Source organism: Carcharodon carcharias, chromosome 5, assembly GCF_017639515.1.
Source record: "Carcharodon carcharias isolate sCarCar2 chromosome 5, sCarCar2.pri, whole genome shotgun sequence".
NCBI classification, from domain to species: domain Eukaryota; kingdom Metazoa; phylum Chordata; class Chondrichthyes; order Lamniformes; family Lamnidae; genus Carcharodon; species Carcharodon carcharias.
This window is the reverse complement of record NC_054471.1, coordinates 59460110-59481114: the sequence shown is the minus strand read 5'-3', so window position 1 is coordinate 59481114 and position 21005 is coordinate 59460110. Positions and strand designations below refer to the sequence as shown.

The window sequence follows — 21005 nt, the reverse complement described above, 5'->3', positions numbered from 1 at the left end:
GCATGCGGAGAGTATTCCATCACACTCCTGACTTGTGCCTTGTAGATGGTGAACAGGCTTTGGGGAGTCAGGAGGTGAGTTACTCATCGCAGGATTCCCAGCTTCTAATCTGCTCTTGTAGCCACAATATTTATATGGCTAGCTCAGTTCAATTTCTGGTCAATGGTAACCCCCAGGATGTTGATGGTGGGGGATTCAGTGATGGTAATGCCATTGAATTTTAAGAGTGCTCAAAGAACCCCCTACTACATTGTTTTACAACAATTATGTAAGCTATCATGTATGCTGATAAGTCAATTTGGTCAGCTATAATTAAAGATAAAAGAAGCTGTGCTGATAATCATTACCTAGGTAAAACATCACTGAATTGATTGAACAATCTTTCACAGCCTTGGAGAAGAAAGTGGTTATTCATGGCAGATTCTTAATGTTGCAATAATTAAAGCTTTGTGATGGAAATATGCCTATTTATGCATAGGGACAACCAATTACATTTATAAAGGGTCTTTAACATAGTAAATTTAAGGTGTTTCACCAGAAAAGATTTGACACCAAGCCATTCAAGGAACTTTTAGGACAGATGGCAAAAAGCTTGGTTGAGGATGTAACATCTTAAAGGGAGACAGAGAGGCAGTAGCACAGAGAGGTTTATGGAGGAAATTCCAGAACTTAGGGCCTCAATAGCAGAAGGTGATGGAATGATGTCAGTGAAGGATATGAAAAAGGCCCAAATTGCAGGAGTGCAGAGATCTTGTAGGGCTGGAGGGGCTAACAGAGGTAGGGAAGGATGAGGTCATGAAGGGATTTGAAACCAAGGAAGAGAATTTTAAAATTGAGACCAACATGTTTATTCCAAGACAAAAACAGAATTACCTGGAAAAACTCAGCAGGTCTGGCAGCATCGGCGGAGAAGAAAAGAGTTGACGTTTCGAGTCCTCATGACCCTTCGACAGAACTTGAGTTCGAGTCCAAGAAAGAGTTGAAATATAAGCTGGTTTAAGGTGTGTGTGTGTGTGTGTGTGTGTGTGTGTGGGGGGGGGGGGGGGGGGGGGGGGGGGGGGTGGAGAGAGAGAGAGAGAGAGAAGTGGAGGGGGGGTGTGGTTGTAGGGACAAACAAGCAGTGATAGAAGCAGATCATCAAAAGATGTCAACAACAATAGAACAAAACACATAGGTGTTAAAGTTGGTGATATTATCTAAACGAATGTGCTAATTAAGAATGGATGATAGGGCACTCAAGGTATAGCTCTAGTGGGGGTGGAGGGAGCATAAAAGATTTTAAAATATTTAAAAATAATGGAAATAGGTGGGAAAAGAAAAATCTATATAATTTATTGAAAAAAAAAGGAAGGGGGAAACAGAAAGGGGGTGGGGATGGAGGAGGGAGCTCAAGACCTAAAGTTGTTGAACTCAATATTCAGTCCGGAAGGCTGTAAAGTGCCTAGTCGGAAGATGAGGTGTTGTTCCTCCAGTTTGCATTGGGCTTCACTGGAACAATGCAGCAAGCCAAGGACAGACATGTGGGCAAGAGAGCAGGGTGGAGTGTTAAAATGGCAAGCGACAGGGAGGCTTGGGTCATTCTTGCAGACAGACCGCAGGTGTTCTGCAAAGCGGTCGCCCAGTTTACGTTTGGTCTCTCCAATGTAGAGGAGACCACATTGGGAGCAACGAATGCAGTAGACTAAGTTGGGGGAAATGCAAGTGAAATGCTGCTTCACTTGAAAGGAGTGTTTGAGCCCTTGGACGGTGAGGAGAGAGGAAGTGAAGGGGCAGGTGTTGCATCTTTTGCGTGGGCATGGGGAGGTGCCATAGGAGGGGGTTGAGGAGTAGGGGGTGATGGAGGAGTGGACCAGGGTGTCCCGGAGGGAGCGATCCCTACGGAATGCCGATGGGGGGGTGAAGGGAAGATGTGTTTGGTGGTGGCATCATGCTGGAGTTGGCGGAAATAGCGGAGGATGATCCTTTGAATGCGGAGGCTGGTGGGGTGATAAGTGAGGACAAGGGGGACCCTATCATGTTTCTGGGAGGGAGGAGAAGGCGTGAGGGCGGATGCGCGGGAGATGGGCCGGACACGGTTGAGGGCCCTGTCAACGACCGTGGGTGGAAAACCTCGGTTAAGGAAGAAGGAGGACATGTCAGAGGAACTGTTTTTGAAGGTAGCATCATCGGAACAGATGCGACGGAGGCGAAGGAACTGAGAGAATGGGATGGAGTCCTTACAGGAAGCGGGGTGTGAGGAGCTGTATTCAAGGTAGCTGTGGGAGTCGGTGGGTTTGTAATGGATATTGGTGGACAGTCTATCACCAGAGATTGAGACAGAGAGGTCAAGGAAGGGAAGGGAAGTGTCAGAGATGGACCACGTGAAAATGATGGAGGGTTGGAGATTGGAAGCAAAATTAATAAATTTTTCTAAGTCCCGAAGAGAGCATGAAGCAGCACCGAAGTAATCATCGATGTACCGGAGAAAGAGTTGTGGAAGGGGGCCGGAGTAGGACTGGAACAAGGAATGTTCCACATACCCCATAAAGAGACAGGCAAAGCTGGGGCCCATGCGGGTACCCATAGCCACACCTTTTATTTGGAGGAAGTGAGAGGAGTTGAAGGAGAAATTGTTCAGCGTGAGAACAAGTTCAGCCAGACGGAGGAGAGTAGTGGTGGATGGGGATTGTTCGGGCCTCTGTTCGAGGAAGAAGCTAAGGGCCCTCAGACTATCCTGGTGGGGGATGGAGGTGTAGAGGGATTGGACGTCCATGGTGAAGAGGAAGCGGTTGGGGCCAGGGAACTGGAAATTGTTGATGTGACGTAAGGTGTCAGAGGAATCACGGATGTAGGTGGGAAGGGACTGGACAAGGGGAGTGAGAAGGGAGTCAAGATAACGAGAAATGAGTTCTGTGGGGCAGGAGCAAGCTGAGACGATCGGTCTACCAGGGCAGTTCTGTTTGTGGATTTTGGGTAGGAGATAGAAGCGGGCCGTCTAAGGTTGGGCGACTATCAGGTTGGAAGCTATGGGAGGAAGATCCCCAGAGGAGATGAGGTCAGTGACAGTCCTGGAAACAATGGCTTGATGTTCAGTGGTGGGGTCATGGTCCAGGGAGAGGTAGGAGGAAGTGTCTGCGAGTTGACGCTCAGCCTCCGCGAGGTAGAGGTCAGTGCGCCAGACAAGGTTGTTTATTCCAAGGTTGTACAGCAATCTCTCCCACACAGAAGCAAATTATATTGCACAGTGTGCATCAGAAAAAAACTGCTGGAAATGAAATATTTATGCCTAAAAAACCTTTTGGTAGCATCATCACCTCACAGTACATGTCAGCAGACAGCCCTATCAATAGTTCATTGTGTTAGCAAAGCTACTATTAACATGCCTTTTATGGCTAGGGTGCTTCTGAGTCTCGTCTTTGAAGAGGCCAAAAAGCCCAAAGAAAGAGTACTGGGCCAGAAGGACATTGGGTCCCCTCTCACCCCCACATCGTGGAAAAAAATAAGTGCTTGTATTACTCACAATAAGAGGTTGCAGTCAAATAATTAATCCAGGTTAGTCTTTTGACTAAAGCTGGTTTATTTTCAAGACAACTCCTTAGTGCTACTAGCTTCCACATAATGTTCCAGCTGTACCTTTTTATTCTATTTAGAAGGGATAATTAATACCCATCACCTGTTTAACTAGCAATTGGTTTCAACAAGGTGATTGCCATATTAACAGATATCTTTTCTTTTTAAATTAAAACTAAAAATCTTGAACACTTTTTTAAACAAACAAAGAAATAATGTCAAGTATTTCCACGCCTATAATTCCAAAGTTTCTTTTATCACATATATACACACACAACTATAAAACAAAAATAATTTTTCATTGCATCATTATAAGACACCCCTCTTCCAACACATTTAATAGTTTTTTTTTTTAAGAGCAGACACTTCTTTTGGTAAAACAGTTTGATAGTTGGTGACTTGTGTCAACCCATTTTATCTTAGAGATCTCTTTTCTCTAACCTCTCTTTTACACTGGCTAGGTCTATTCGTAGCCTTTTTTTCAGTGACACTTTTCGTGGAATGAACATTGTCCCAAAGAGACCGGTTATCAACATAACATTCTATGGGGAAACTTTTCCCACATTGCCCCTTATATATTTCTGTCAGTATGTTGGATAAGTAAACCCTCATATCTAATGCTTCTACCAAGGCTAATGTTTCAACAGCTAAGGTGCTCTTAGTACCCTTTTTATTTTCTTGGCCTCCCAAGCCAGTGGGCAACATTTATCATTCTTTCCCACCAAGAATATGATGAATCCTGCTGTGCTAGAGTACCCATCTCGAAGATTGGCATGTGAAGCATCACTAAAAATGACCAACCTCATATCTTCTGGATCACCCAAGGCTGGAAACTTGAGCGCACATCTCTCAATTTAATTTTAAGTGTTTTATTTGCTCTCAGGACTTGCTCAACTGTAGCATGTTTCACCATGGCACTCAGCTCCAACACATCATAACTAGCATCAGGCCTAGTCTGAGTGCACTTCCAGTTCAATTGCCCAATCAAACTTCTCAACTGTTCCAGAATCCTCTTTTTGTGAGGAGCTACCATGAGCTACTAGGATATAATTAACATTTTCTAGATAAGATTGTTGATTCAATGTCACTCCTAACTTGCTCTGCTTAATGTCTAAACCTATGTATTTAAAGGCCCCAGAAGCCTGACTTCCGACCTGGAATTCCTTCTTTATCTTCTTGATTACCCTTGTTCAAATTCTACAGATCCTCCCCACAGGAAATCATCATCATGCATGATAAAGATCCCAGCTAGTTTCTCCTTATGGTACCAGAAGAACATCGCGGGCTCTGCCTTTAACTGAATGCAACCTGTTTTCAACACGACAGACCTCACGGAAAAATACCGACCTCTTGATGCATCATTTAACCCATAAACACACTGGCTTCTTTGGGTAATTTAAAAGAAAACTTCCCCCTTTGAAACTTCTCCCCCTGTAAAAATGCAGCCTTTATATCAATCGATTAGCACTCCCAGGAATAGGATGCCAAAATAGCTACAAAAAAATCTTCAAACTCACTTTCCCCGCAGTAGGCGAGCCGACTCTGATATCCTGATCTCCTAATCTCTCTTCAAAGCCTCGGGCTACTAATCTCGCTTTGGCCTTATATGTGCCATCTGGGAGCACCTTTTCTGTACAGATCCATCTGTGAGATAAAGCTGGCTGTCCTCTGTTAGGTATTTCAGAATATACCCCAAATTCCTTCCAACTTTCTAACTCTTTCTGTTTGGTTTCCTTTACAATTTATTAGCAGCTACTAGAATCTCTGTCATAAGGACTTCTACTTCTGTTAAGATTGCTAGCTTGTTCTCTAGTCCACTTTGTTAAGTTACGGCCTCTACTCACATCCCTCTCCCTTTCTGGACTGCTACTATATGATCAACCTCCCATGCGAACAGAACTCTGTTCGTAAGTCCATGATTTATTTCTTGAGTCACAGCCAATTTCTGGTCCACTGTCAGAACTCATACTGCGCTTTCTGGGTTTCCACTTCTTTACCTCGGTTTGCCAATCGATAGGTCTTGTCTGCTGTCCTTCATACTGCACATTTAGCCAATGTTTGTATTTACCAGTGGCCTTATCTGCTCTCCCTATGATGGTGGCATCCCTCCACACACTGGTCCCTTCTGGCATGTATGTTACCTTTGTTCCTGCTTTGGGTAGTTGCCCTTTTGGATGAATAGTGTTGTTATCCTGGACCTCAGTATTACTTTGTTCATAGTCAGTCAACCCTGTATCTGCCGTCATCTGCTCCTCTTAACTACCCAGTGTATGTGTATGTGAAGTGCATGGTGCCTTCTCGCGTTGTATGTCCTGTTCAGAACCTGTAAAGGTATAGTCAGCACCAATTATCCATGAAGAATGTACCCTAACAGTTTGATTACCATGTTGCACAATTACTACTTTCTCATCACTCCCTATAACCTTGCCAGGTCCTTTCCACTCTTTCTGGCCTCCCCTTTTAAAATATACATGTCTCCTCATCTAAACTATATTCCTGATGGTCTATGCGGTGTCATAGAGCCCGCTGAATTTTCTCTGAAATCTCAGCTTTAACGAAAGCTTTTCTGCTCACATGCAAAGCATTCAGGTGAGCAGAAAAAGTGGAGCTAATGCTAGTCCCTTCTAGAGCAGGGGGAGCATCTGATGCCAAATGTAACTTCGGATTTCTTCTGTATACCAACTGATACGGACTGTGCCCAACCATTTGCAGAGAGTGCTTTATCTGCACCTCCTATGCTAGCACTGTTTTCCGTTTACAACCTGGTTGATCAGCTAATACTTTATGTAACATGTCATCTATTACTGCATGGTTTCTTTCACAAAGACCATTACTAAACAGGCTCTCAGCTGCAGTGTGCATAACTATGATGTTTAAATTTTCACACACCTCGAAATTCCTCACTGGCGAATTCCCCACCATTATCTATGAGGAACTTTTGTTCCTAATCCTGTTCCTATCCATTTCTCCATGACCTTATCAACAATGGTCCTTTCGTCTTTACTATGTATCCCAGCAGATAGATTAAATCTGGTTGCTATATCTGTGAAGTGTAGTTAAAAAAAAACCCCTATCCTTGTCCCAAACTTTCAAGTCCATTGCCACTGCATCGTTAAACTCCCTGGCTAGTGACAAGCTCACAACAGGTCACAGTGGTGGCTTGCAATATTTAAGGCAAATTTCACACTGAGCAGTGACTTGTTCAATAAGATCATCATATCCTTTATCGACCACTCCCGCATCTCGAAGCAGAGTCTTCAGTTTCTGTGGCACCGGATGTGCAAACTGTCTACGTAATTTCCAAATGATCTTCTTTTTGTCCACCAAATTCTCATTCTCAGCAGTTAACAACACTTCATGAACTTTGATGAGAAATCTGGCTTCCTAAGTGGCAAGCAGTAATGGCCTGACCCAGTAAAATGTAGATCCACATTTTTTCCAGACACGACTGCTCTATCATTCTTCATATCTCGCGTCATCTGATCATTCTTCATTGTGGATCGACTCAACAATAGTGATATCTTACTTGAAACCACATCAGTACTGATAAACAGATTGATCCCTACTATCTTACAAGGGAAGATCACCAGTTTGGAGGATGTTAACATATTGTCATCTCCAAACCTGAAGCAGGTAGAGCTTTCATACTCCTTGACCTTTCATACTCATTGAGAGGCTCCAGATAGAGGTCAAGCCAGCCCATGCCGCACACCGTAGAAATGCAACCACTGTCCAGAACTGCACAGTTGAAGGAATCTACTATCAAGATACTCATCACTGAATTCAAACTCAGTGTCAACACAATTCCATCACAGCAGTCACCACCATCATTTTCAGTTTCAGATGAATCCATCTTGTGGATCACTTCAAAAACACGATTCCTTCGCTGTGGGCCATTCATTGCATAATGGTACTGGGAATCACACCAAAAACACTGATTAATCATTCCCTGTACATTTTTTGGGTTTAAACGTTTATGGTCCCAGATACGCTTTTTGTCCTGACTCAAAATCGCTAGGGTTACGACCATTTTCAGACCTCTTGTCATTAACCCCATTTTTGTATTGGAATCTTCGTCTAATATCTGGTCAACTGCGAAATTCGGTCACCACTGAATCCTCTAACCTTTGTTTTACAGCATATTTGTTTTCATTTGCTAAAAAAGTGGCAGGGAGCGACTGTTTCCCCAGAAACTTTGCAGCCCGTTTGATCTAAGAGTGATACTTTTCCCTGGAACTGAACCCCTGTTAGTACCAAAAGACTATCAACATGGGAAATGCAAGCACAGTCCACTAATTTAAATGTCAATACCGATTTTGGAATTTCAAGTTCAAATCTCTGTAGTCTCCTGTACCATTTATCAAAATCCAAGATACATTCTCCCTTGGACTGATCTTCTGATTTCCAAAACACCTATCAAAGATCGTCCAAGCTTCATCTGTTTCCAATAACTCATCCTTTTTGTACGACTTATCCAAAAATTGTATCAGACGGTTTAATCCCTCTTCATGATCCAAATCATTCACTTTCCACTCTGAAAATACTTTACTCCTTATCTTCCTTTTGGCTGGTAATGGTAACGCCAAAGCCATGCTTTGCTTCTTCTGGGATATAGTAGTAACCCGGGTCCACATTTCAACTTCAGCCTTCCATTGCTGATAAGGTTCAGAGTCAGAAAAAAAAAATCGGTGGATAGTCAAAGCTTGTGATTTTGCACCATCCTTCCACCATTCCGTAACTTAAGTTCTTTTCCTTCAGAGGACTGAGACAGAAAGCTTCATACACAGCAATCAATCAGCAAAACTTAAAGTTCATCCTCTGCTACCATGTTACTCACAATAAGAGGTTGTGGTGGAAGAATTAATCCAGGCAGGTCTCTTGGTTAAAGCTGACTTATTTTCAAGACAACTCCTCAGCGCTACTAGCTTCCACACAGTGTTCCAGCTGTACCTTTTTTAATTCTATTTAGATGGGCTAATTAATGCCCATCACCTGTTTTAACTAGCAATCAGTTTTAAAAAGGTGATTGCCATATTAACACTTGTACAGATACTTTACAAAAGCTGATACTTCCAAAATGAAAAGGTTTCAAATCATCAGGGATCCGGGCCTCCCTCTCACCTGGAGGAATCTCCAAGTGGGCCCCACAATTCCGGTGGTTCGGTCGATATGATTGGTCTGACGAGGTGCATCGAAACGACCAATCATAGAGGTCCACACATAATGGTCCAGGTCTCACTCCTGGTCCCAGTCCTCTTCATGTCAATTGTCCTTTTTTATACAAAACGTGGGTGGTAGCATTGCTTCCAATGAACTTATCTGGAAATCTGTCAACAAGGTCCTACTCTGGTGTATCTGGCTCCAGGGCGAGCTTCCAGACATTGCACTGAAATTATGGCCAGAGATTTGGGACCCTTTTATTTAAGTTTAACACCAAGGGATTAATGTTTATTCTCTCCCATTGGGAAATAACCTGGTAGAGTAAATTGTCCATCTGTTGTATAATTATCCATTGAATGGTGAGCTATATGATATGTGCAATCTAACCCACAGTCTGAAAATATCAGCTGAGTGAGTGGGCAAAAACTTGGCAGATGGAGTTTAATGTAGGAAAGTGTGAGGTCATGCACTTTGGTTGGAAGAATCAAAAGGCAGACTATTATTTAAATATAGACTCCAAAGAAGTGCAGCCCACAGGGACCTGGAGTTCTTGTGCATGAAACACAAAGTTAGCATGCAGGTGCAGCAAGTAATTAAGAAGGCAAATAGAATTTTGGCCTGTATTGCTAGGGGGTTGGAGTTTAAAAATAGAGAAGTCTTGTTACAACTGTACATGGTGTTAGTAAGGCCGCACCTGGAGTACTGTGTACAGTTTTGGTCCCTGTATTTAAGAAAGGAAATACTGGCATTGGAGGCAGTTCAAAAGAGATTCACTAGGCTGATTCCTGGGATGAAAGGGTTGACTTATCAAGAACGGCTAAACATGTTAGGCCTTTCTTCATTAGGGTTTAGAAGAATTAGGGATGACCTTATTGAAACGTACAAGATTTTGAGAGGGCTTGACAAGGTAGATGTTGAGAAGATGCTTCCACTAGTGGGGGGAATCTTGAATTAGGGGACATAGTTACAGAATAAGGGGACACTCATTTAAAACTGAGGTGCAAAGGAACTTCTTCTCTCAGATGGTAGTGAATTCTCTACCCCTGAGACTAGAGACTAGATCACTGAAAGTATTTAAAGAGGGGGTAGATAGATTTTTGAAATATTGGGAAGTTGAGGGATATGAGGACCTGGCATGAAAGAGGAGCTGAGACCTGGGGAGATCAGCCATGATCTTTTTGAATGGCAGGGCAGGCTTGAGGGGCCGAATGACTGACTCCTGCTCCTATTTCTTATGTTCTTATGTTCAGTTCCCACAGCTGTTAAACCAAAGGAAGACATTGCAAATATAAACGAAAACAAAATACAATTTTTTTACAAAAATAAATTTGTTTACTCTCAATAAACATGAATAGAAAAACCACTTAGCACAGTCAGGTTTCCTTTCATGGTTCAAATGGCAAGAGTAATTGTTAGATGCTGAGTACAATGAGTACATAGTTTTTTTTTGTACAAGCTGTCATTAATGGTGCATAACTTTATCAGCTTGAGCTACTTAAAGCCAATTATCTGTGTATAGCAATTGAGCACTACAATCAGCGTTACTTAATGTTTTGGATAAGCATCCTCATTTGGTCAAAAGCATCAATTATCGTAAAAACCAACCTGCCATTTGGCCCATTGCTCATGTGAAAGAGCAAGCTAAATAGTCCCGTTCCCTGCTCTTCCCTGTAGTAGAGAATTCCACAGGTTCACCACCTTCTGAGTGAAGAAGTTTCTCCTCATCTCAGTCATAAATGGCCTACCCTGTATCCTGAGTCTGTAACCCCATGTTCTAGAGAACATGCCAGAGAAAACATCATCCCTGCAACCAGCCTGTCTAGCCCTGTCATTATGTTATATGTTTCAATGAAATCCCCTCTCATTCTTCTAAACGCCAGTGAATACAGGCCTAGTCAACTCAAACTCTCCTAATACAACACACCTGCCATCCCAGGAATCAGTCTGGTGAACCTTCACTGCACTCCCTCTGTGGCAAGTATATCCTCTCTTAGGTAAGGAGACCAAAACTGCACACAATACTCCAGGTGTGGTCTCATCAAGGCCCTGTACAGCTGCAGTAAAACATCCTTGCCCTGTTCTCAAGTGCTCTCGCAATGAAGGCCAACATACCATTTGCCTTCCTAACTGCTTACTGCACCTGCATAATTGCTTTCAGTGACTGGTGTACAATGACACCCAGGTTCCTTTGTACATCACCATTTCCCAAACTATCATCAATTAAATAATACTCTGCCATTCTGTTTTTCCTATCAGAGTTGATAACTTCACACTTGTCCACATTATACTGCATCTGCCATGTATTTGCCCACTCACTCAACTTGTCTAAATTGCCTTGAAGCCTCTTAACATCCTCTGCACACTCACATTCCCACTTAGTTTTATGTCGTCAGCAAACTTGGAAATATTCTATTTGGTTGCTTCATCCAAATCATTGATATATATTGTGAATAGTTGGAGCCCAAGCATTGAGCCCTGCAGTACCCCACTAGTCACCGCCAGTCACTCTGAAAAAGGCCCATTTATTCCTACTCTCTGTTCCCTGTCTGATAACTAATTTTCAATCCATGCCCATATATTACCTACAATCACATATGCTTTAATTTTACACACTAACCTCTTGTGAAGAACTTTATCTTGGAATATCCAAATACGCCACATGGTAAATATTTGAGGCTCCAACACAGATCCTTGTGGACATGCACTAGTCTCATCCTGCCAATTAGAGTGCCTGTCTATTATCACTGCTTTCTACCTCTTTCTAGTCAGCCAATTTCCTAACCTGATCAATAAGTTGCCTTCAATTCCATGAGGTTCAACTTTAGCTATCTCTTATGAAGGAATTATTTAAAATCCTTCTGGAAGTTAATATACATTTTTTAAAGTTAATTCATAGGATGTAGGCCTCGCTAGCTAGGCCAGCATTTATTGCCCATCCTTAATTGCCCTTGAAAGTGGTGGTGAGCTGCCTTCTTGAGCCACTGCAGTCCATGTGGTGTAGGTACACCCACAGTGCTGCTGAGGAGGGAATTCCAAGATTTGATAACCCAACATTGAAGTTATGATATATTTCCAGCTCAAGATAGTGTGTGTGGCTTGGCGGGGAAATTACAGGTGGTGGTATTTCCATGCATCTTCTACCCTTGTCCTTCTAGATGGTAAAGGTCGCCGGTTTAGAACGTGCTGTTGAGGATGTCTTGGTGAGTTGCTGCTGTGCATCTTTTAGATGGTACACACTGCTGCCAACGTGCATCGGTGGAGGATGCAGTGAATGTTTAATGTGGTGGATGGGGTACCAATCAAGCGGGCTTCTTTGTCGTCAATGGTGTCCAGCTTCTTGAGTATTGTTAGAGTTGCTCTCATCCAAACAAGGGAGAGTATTTCATCACCCTCCTGACTTGTGCCTTGTAGATGGTGGACAGGCTTTGAGGATTCAGGAGGTGAGTTACTCGCCGCAGACTTCCCAGCCTCTGACCTGCTCTTATGGCCACAGTATTTATCTGGCTGGCCCAGTTCAGTTTCTGGCCAATTGTAATCCCAGGATGTTGGCAATAGGGGGAATTCAGCGATAAACATGCCATTATGTCAAGGGGAGATGGTTAGATTATCTCTTGTTGGAGATGGTCATCGCCTGGCACTTGTGTGGCACAAATGTTACTTGCCATTTATCAGCCCAAGCCTGAAAATCGTTCAGGTCTTGCTGCATATGGACATGGACTGCTTCAGCATCTGATGAGTCATGAATTGTGCTGAACATTGTGCAATCATCAGTGAACATTTCCACTCCTGACCTTATGATGAAAGGAAGGTCATTGATGAAGCAGCTGAAGATGTGTAGGTGAGTTCATTACTCTGAAGAACACCTGCAGCAATGACTGAGATGATTGACCTCCAACAACCACAACCATCTTCCTTTGTGCTAGGTATGACTCTGACCAGTGGAGAGTTTTCCCCTGATTCTCATTGACTCCAGTTTTGCTCGGGCTTTTTGATGCCACACTTGGTCAAATGCAGCCTTGATGTCAAGGGCAGTCAGTCTCACCTCACCTCTTGAGTTCAGCTTGGACCAAGGCTGTAATGGGGTCAGGAATTGAATGGACCCAAACTGAGCATCAGTGAGCAGGTTATTGATGAGTAAGAGCCACTTGAAGGCACTGTGGATGACCCCTTCCATCACTTTGCTGATGATAGAGGGTAAACTGATGGGACGGTAATTGGCTGGGTTTAGATTTGTCCTGCCTTTTGTGTACAGGACATACCTGGGCAATTTTCCACATTGCTGGGTAGATCCCAGCATTATAACTGTACTGGAACAGCTAGGGACATTCCCCTGCCCAATGCTTCAGTCACCTCTTCAAAAACTTTCAATCAGGTCCATTGGGCATTGAGACATCTTTACAAATCCATGCTGCCTCTTCCTAATCAGCTTAAAATTTTCAAGGTCCATCTACCCTTATTCCAAGATTCTAGTAATTACCTGACAACAGGGGTTATGTGAGCTAGTCTATCATTTCTTGGTTTTCTCTCACCTTTCTTAAATAGAGTAATGTGTACAATTTTTCAACCTAAAGGAGCCATTTCTGAATTGTGAGAACTTTAGAGAATTATAGTTTGGGCATCTGCGTTGTTCCCACGTACTGTCTTTAAAATCCTCAGATGGAAACCATCTGATTCTGGAGATTGGCCACTAGTTCGTGCCATTATTTTCTTCCTTACTGTTATTTAGCTTATGTTAATTTTGGTGATTCCCTGTCCATGATATTACTCTCCTTGGAAGTTCCAGCATAATGACCCCTGCTCTAATGTGAATACTGATGTAATGCAATTATTCACCATGTTCACTGTTTCTTTACTTCCATTGACAATATTCCCATTCTCAGTTTTCAAGAGGCCCACATTGCTCCTGCCCACCCTCTTTTTCCAAATATAACTAATTTTTTTGTATTGATTTTGGTATTTGTGCAATCTTCTTTTCGTACTCCTCCTTTTGTAGCACATGCTATCTGTTTTGTCATCCTTTTCTAACTTCCCCATTTGCCAGGATTTTGTTTAATTTTGCATTAATTTCCTTTTACTGCTACTTACCTCTTTTATTATTGAATCTGTTTCCACCAGACTTTCAGGCAGTGTATTCCAGATCATAGCAATTTACTACATAAAACAATTCTCTTCATCTCTCCTCTAGTACTTTTGCCAAGTCTCTTAAATCTGTGTCCTCCGGTCTGGGAACAATTTCTCTTTATGTACTATATCAAAACCTTTCATCATTCTTTTTATCTCATAAGTATTCTCAATACACACAATTGTGGCTATTTCAGGGGACACCTTCCTTAATCTGCATCCTATACAAGTGTTCTCTCGGATTTGCCCGATTTTACCTTATTTGTTGTGCTTGGGGTATTCTCTAGCTCCTGTTCATGTGAAGGTATATGTGAGATGGTATTATACTCTGCCTCTAATGTTCTTCCTGTTACCTTTCAAATATAAAGGGTTGTAAGAGCTCGACTTACTCTTGATGTGGTGCTCCTGTCTTTGTCAGCAGTGTCAACACGAAAAACATAAAAATGACGAAGACTGCCAGGCCCACCCAAAATCCGATCACAATGGAGTCTGAAAAACAGGATCATATTTTTAGTTGCTTGAATACAACGTTAACACAGTGGATACATTTGACTTCAAAAGAACAATCTTGCAGTGTTTTAATGAAGTATTGAGAAGGTCAGAAATGTCATTAATGAACGAGGAAAGCCAGTTTTACAGTCCAGGAGCTGAGAAATACCCCTGCAAAGATTCAGGAAGAAATTATACCGTTTAAAGTCCTGCTGCCCAGCTCCTTCTCCAGAATCACCAGGTAGAAAGTGCTTCAGCCTGGCCACACCATCCAACCTCCATCGTCTCAGGTGTGACTGATGGACACATGAGCCCCTGCAATGCCTATTCTTCATGGATCTACTGCCACCAGAATTCTAGAAAGCTTTCAGTGAAACACTGCCACAGCAGCAAATCACTTAGGTGAGGCAAGTTCAGTGTCACACACCTAAAACTGAGCACAAGCATCAGGAAGAAACATCCACTCACTGAGTAATAAAGGAAATGAAACCACTTCAGTTGATGTGACCATACAGTGAACATTGATTCAGTTACTTAGCAAACATGGTTTTCCCTATGAGAAATTGTACAGGCAGGGCACTACTTGGATCAGACAGCAGTTCCCCCTTTCTCCTCCTTCTCTTAAGAAAAGGAAGCTGAGGGGTGATCTAATACAAGCCTTTAAAATGATGAAAGGTTTTGACAGAGTGGATATGGAGACAATGTTTCCTCTTATGAAGAGCATAGCGAGAGGCCATCAATATAAGGTAGTCACCAAGAAATCCAATAGGGAATTCAGAAGAAACTCCTTTAACCAAAGAGTGATGGGAATGTGGAGCTCGCTACTACGGGGAGTCATTGAAGCGAACAGTAGATAGATGCATTTAAGAAGATAGATAAGCAGATGATGGAGAAGTGAATAGGGGGTTACAATATAGATTTAGATGGGAAAAGATGGGAGGAGGCTTGAATGGAGCATAAACACTGGCATGGACAGGTCGGGCCGAAAGGCTTGTTTCTGTGCCTTATCTCCTAAGTAATCCTAAGTCATCCCCTCACTGCACTGGTGTTTTCACCCTCCAAATCTGCCATCCTGATCACAAAGATACACGCCAAGGACTTTATTCAACAAAAAATTATGGAGCATCCAGCAGATAAAAATTATTTGAGAAACATTGTTAAGGGAATATAAGGCATCTCCCCGCCTAACAGTCAATCCAGGCATGTGGGGCTGAATTCTTCTCCCATTAGTGGGTTAACAGTGGGCCCAGATCGCCAACCACCCACAATAACTAACCTGCTCAAATTTGCAGAGAAGAGCCTAATTAATTGTGGGGAGGGGGGGGGGGGGGGGGGGGCGGATGGCGGGAGTGCTGTGTTTAAGCTGCTTTCTGTGAGGTGGTAATATTATTCTGGAACAGGAGGTTTTTAAAGCACCTGCCAGCATCATCGTGGGTGCAGACACACAAGCAAAAAGAAGTGTAAATGACAATTAGACACATCTCGCTTTGCAAAGAAAAAGCTGCTGCGTAATCAAAAGAAAGACTTGCATTAATATAGAACCTTTCATGACCGCCGGGCATCCCAAGTGCCAATGAAGTACCTTTGAAGTGTAGTGACTGTTGTAATGTCGGAAATGTGGCAGCCCGTTTCTGCTCATCTAACTCCCACAGACAGCAATGTGATAATGATTTGTTCTTCTATTCTGTTCTTTGTATTCGTTCATGGGATGTGGGCATCTCTGGCAGGGCCAGCATTTAACTGAGTGCCTCGCTTAGCCATTTCAGAGGGCATTGTTATGATCCCCAGCTGATGTTACCACTGGACAAGCCTGATCACAGGGTGGAACCCAGCTTGATAGACCCTAACTTTTATTTGTTTAGATATGTGGAGAGTGGCTACTGAACAGAGTCACTGGAGTCAGCTAATGAACTTTTAACAAAAGCATAAAACATTTATTAAACAAGAAAAGATGAACTATATTACAATACTCCTTCACCTACATCCATGCCTTTACATTTATATACAGATAAGTTTAGCACAAGTTACAAAAGATATCTTATACTCTACTGTTCACAGTAAGTACATAGTCCATGTGAACCAACTGGCAACTTGTGGTCAGACACACCACACTCTGAAACCAAGTGGCAGATGCCACCCCAGACAAATGCTATGGATCTCTCCTCAACTCCCCCCAGATGCTTATTACACCGTGAGCCAATCAGTCTCATTGAACTCCGTTTTTCACATGAGAGTTTCCAATCACTGCTTTCCAAGCACTCGCCTTGGATTCTTCTCCCAAACCGATGCTTTTTCTCAGATACCTTCCGCAAGGGTTCACCTCCAGGGTTTCAAACTCCACTTACGATGTTTCTCTCCCCTGGGTCGCCAAATGCATTTATACTTTCTTCCACGCGCTCTCTCTCACTGTCTCAGCCATCAATAGTACACCACTGCTTCACATACCAATAGCAAAGAGTTACAGACTTTCGGCCATCTCTTTGGACCTTCTGACTTGTCACAAGCCTTTATCACTTTAAGCTTGGACCCTTTCTCTGCTCCTCGCTCTTAACTTCACTTAACAGGACCTTTTCCAGGTTCCTGCCCTTCCTTTGACTAGAAGGTCTGCTTGGGACTTTCTCCTGTTTCACTCCCCTGGATTCTTGGACATGTTCTTCTTTAGTTTGGGACAGGCTATTGTCCCTGTTGTTCCAGTCTCTCACTGGCAGCAACTTCCAACTAACTTAGATTTGGAACTGGCTATCTGAGCCTTGTAGGCTGCTTCTGCCTGGCCAGCTGTCTTCAAAACTGAACTCAAAAACTGCTGTTTCTAGTTTCTTCCATTGTGTGTCTGTGGGAGGAACTTGTCTCTCTGGACTCCAGTGCAACAGCCCAGTTTTTCTGCTCTTGTCTTTGCTTAACTTCTCTTGCAGTTGTAAACACTCATTAGAATAGCTGGCACCTTTTAAAGTGAAAATAAAACTCAACTTAACCTTTTCTTAACACACAGATGCAGGTCAGTATAAAACAGACAGTTTCGATGTGGCAACCCCACTTCCAAACCTTGGGTGGCATCTGCATCACTTGAGTGCTTGTCAACCCCAGCACACTGGAATTCCAGGGATTGCTCCTGTGCAAATTCCTAAAAAATTCCCTGCCCTTAAATTCTTAAAAGCAAAGACACAAGTAGAGTGCTTCACTATTAAGGTGTTGTTGCCCTTAGATAGATGAATAACATGCCTTCAAAGTAGGTTTTGTAATTTTCTTGTCTTCAATTTTAGATTCAAGTGGCTAAGTGTTGCTGAAAATCCTGACTAGTAGTGACGTAAAAATGGCACCCAATTCTTTTGTAAGCATATTTGCAAAATTTTGCAGATAACAAAGTACAGCATGAGGTACAGACTCATAGTGGAGAAGGAAAAGTGCATGCAAGTCAAATTTAAAGGGATGGGGACTAAAGGATAATTTTAAAATAGGAGACAGAAATCTAAATGCCTTGGGAGAATCTCAAAAGGAAACTTAAGCCAGTAAAAGCCTTTTCTCAGGTTGAAAGGACAGGACATTATGCAACAGAGAGCCAATACAAAGAGAAAAATAATCCTTCTGTAGGCAGTATCTATAGGCAAGGGACGAACCAGGCATCAACCCTTGTTTGATCAGCGCTGAAAATCAAGATTGAAATGCTTGCAAAGAGGGCTGTGTCCATCCATGATATCAGCCTCTTAGGTTCTATATTGCAAAATGCTGCAGGGAGGTGCAGCCAAGTGTCAGGCAATAGCTGCATGGTTACCAAAGGTGTCTGCAGTACATGGCACAGTTCTGTATCTTCCTCTGTTCTGACCCTTAGAAGACAGTCCCCAGGTAATATGCCAAAGTCTGCTGAAATAGTTAGTGGTATCTTGACGATGGCACCCACGCAGACCATAATGTCTTCTGACCACCTGGCATACTTTACTTCATGCAGGAGCACATCAAAGCATTTCGTGCTGTAATTAGTATGCTCTCAGGAGAAAAAATTAGCATAATAATTACTCAGGCATTTACATACATTTTTAGGGGCCTGGTGCAACTTCCCTGGGAGGAACAAAATTGCAACCATTTCACATCTCTCTGCAGAGGCTGAGAATCCCCTCCTAAGAAACATGTCAGCTTAAGAGGCTCCCCGTTGGGGAACCAATTGCTGCCTGTTAAAAGAACTAGAGACAAAAAGTATATAATTACAACTGAAAACATCCAGAGATATTCATGTAAGAACAAGCATCAGCAGAAAAAAACAAAATAAAAGCCTGGACAGAGCAAAAAAAATTAGCTTTGAAATCTATGTCCTTTAGTGACCATCAGTTTAAAAATTGACATCTAGCATGCCTGCTGGTTGAAAGTTTAAGACCAATCTTCCATTTCTCATCTTTATTTGGAATGTACATCCCCTAGCTGCATCTGAAAGCAGGTTCTGAATGTTCACACCAAATCCCATCAAAAAGTTAAGTTGCTCTGAAATGGAAATCATTTTCAAAAATGAAGGGCAGTACAGCTTTAAGAACATTTCTTCTGGAGACTAGAGGGTCCCCTGTCCAAATGCATCCATATATGATATAACGCCAGAGGAGCATGGCTCACACAAGATATAATGCCAGAGGAGCGTGGCTCACACAAGATATAATGCCAGAGGAGCGTGGCTCACACAAGATATAATGCCAGAGGAGCGTGGCTCACACAAGATATAACGCCAGAGGAGCATGGCTCACACAAGTCGGGTGTGCAGGGCTCTGGAGCTGCCAGTGCTACCCACTCAGAAGATGCTTGGTACCTGATTTTCATAAGAACATAAGATCAGGAGTACAAGTAGACCACTTGGCCCATCGAGCCTGCTCCACCATTCAGTAAGATCATGACTAATCTTCTGTCTCAATTCCACTTTCCCTTATCCCTTGATTCTCTGAGGGTGCAATTATTTGTCTGTTGCAGCCTTAGAAATATTCAGTGACTGAGCATTCACATCCCTCTGAGGTAGATAATTCCAAGATACACAACCCTTTGAGTGAAGAAATTTCTCATCTCAGTCCTAAATGATTGGCCTCTTATCCTGAGCTGGGGGAAACAACCTCTCACTGTCTACCTTGTCAAATCTTTTCAGAATCTTGTATTGTTTATTCATTTATGGGATGTGGCCTTCACTGGCTGGACCAGCATTTATTGCCCATTCCTAATTGCCCTTGAGAAGATGGCAGTGAGCTGCCTTCTTGAATCACTGCGGTCCATGTGGTGTAGGTCCACACACAGTGCTGTTAGGGACAAAGTTCTAGGATATTGACCCAGCGACAATGAAGGAACAGTGATACATTTCCAAGTCAGGATGGTGAGTAGCTCGGAGCAGAACTTTTAGACGGTGGTATTCCCATGTGTCTGCTGCCCTTGTCCTTGGCAAGTGCACGTGAGCTAAATATCTACCTTAATGGGCTAGACATTTGGAGTCTGGCTATCTTTTCCTTGTGCTGTTCCAACTTGGACTATGATGGCATTTGTCCATCTCAGGAGACGGTGAGATCTATGCCATTTCTGTACTGAACATCGCCTGGTGAGGCTGATTCGTGAGTGACAGTCCCATCCGCATCAGTTATAGAGGAAAAGCATTGGCCATGTATTGGGGATCCCTGCTTACTGGTATACTTCCATATTCGGTGCTGTCCTGCCAGGAGGTACTCAGTATTCGTCGGAGACAGGGGAGGTGGAAGCTTTTCTTAGCTTGCATGAGTTGACCATGCTTCGCAATTATAAAGGTGCTGAGAACACAAGCCTGGTACATACCAAGCTTTGTATTTTTGGTTAATTTGCTGTTGGTCCTTCTCAACTTTGACATGCCAGCTGCAGTTTTGGCAATCCTTGTTCTGATTTCGGCATCAAGGGACAGGTTACTGGTGATTGTTGATCCAAGGCATGTGAAGCTGCCAATGACTTCCAGAGTGAGGTTGTCAATGTTGATGGAAGGTGGAGTCTCTACATCCTGGCCCACAACCTTGGTCTTCCTGACTCTGATTGTCAGTCCAAACTCCTTGCAGGTCCGGGAGAGTTGAGCCACAAGCTGCTGCAAGTGGACTTCAGTATGGGATGACAACGCAGCATCATCAGCAACAGCAACCTACAGACTAGGACACTGTGCACTTAGGTTTAGGTGCAGTCTTGCCAAGTTGAACAACTTGCCGTCAGCTCTGGCATGCAGGTAGGCACCTTCATTTGAGTCACTGAATGCATAGAATAGCAGCCTGAAGAAAAATATGCCAAAGAGAGTTGGAGCCAGGACGCAGCCCTGCTTTACCACACTGACGATCTTGAAAGCCTCTGATGATGCTCCATTGTGACTGACAAAACAATGCATATTTTTGTGGAAAGGAGAAATGATGCCCTGGAGTCCTGGTGGGCAGCTGATTTGCCGCAGCAGTTTAAAGACACTGTCTCTGCTGACAAGGTAGAAGGCCTTGGTGAGGTCTGTGAAAGCAATGTAGATTGGTCTATGCTGTTCACAGCACTTCTCCTGTAACTACCGAAGTGAGAAAATCATGTCAGCTGTTGATCTGCCAGCACTGAGTCAGCACTGAGACTTGGTAGATGTGTGATGCCTAGGTGGTCAGAGCAACACGAGCAAAGACATTCCCCCTTCCCCAAGACTTAACAAGGAAAGGCCTCGATAATTGTTGAGGTTACTGCAATCC

General features: G+C 43.1%; 1 protein-coding gene across 1 annotated transcript in view; it reads right to left on the bottom strand.

The window, feature by feature from the left end:
- Nucleotides 1-21005, bottom strand: part of LOC121277714 (melanocortin-2 receptor accessory protein 2-like) — a 36604-nt gene that overhangs the window by 2045 nt on the left and 13554 nt on the right. Inside the window, exon 2 of the mRNA XM_041187349.1 lies at nucleotides 14220-14319. Coding sequence (XP_041043283.1) covers nucleotides 14220-14319 — 100 coding nt within the window. The remainder of the gene's footprint in view (nucleotides 1-14219; nucleotides 14320-21005) is intronic.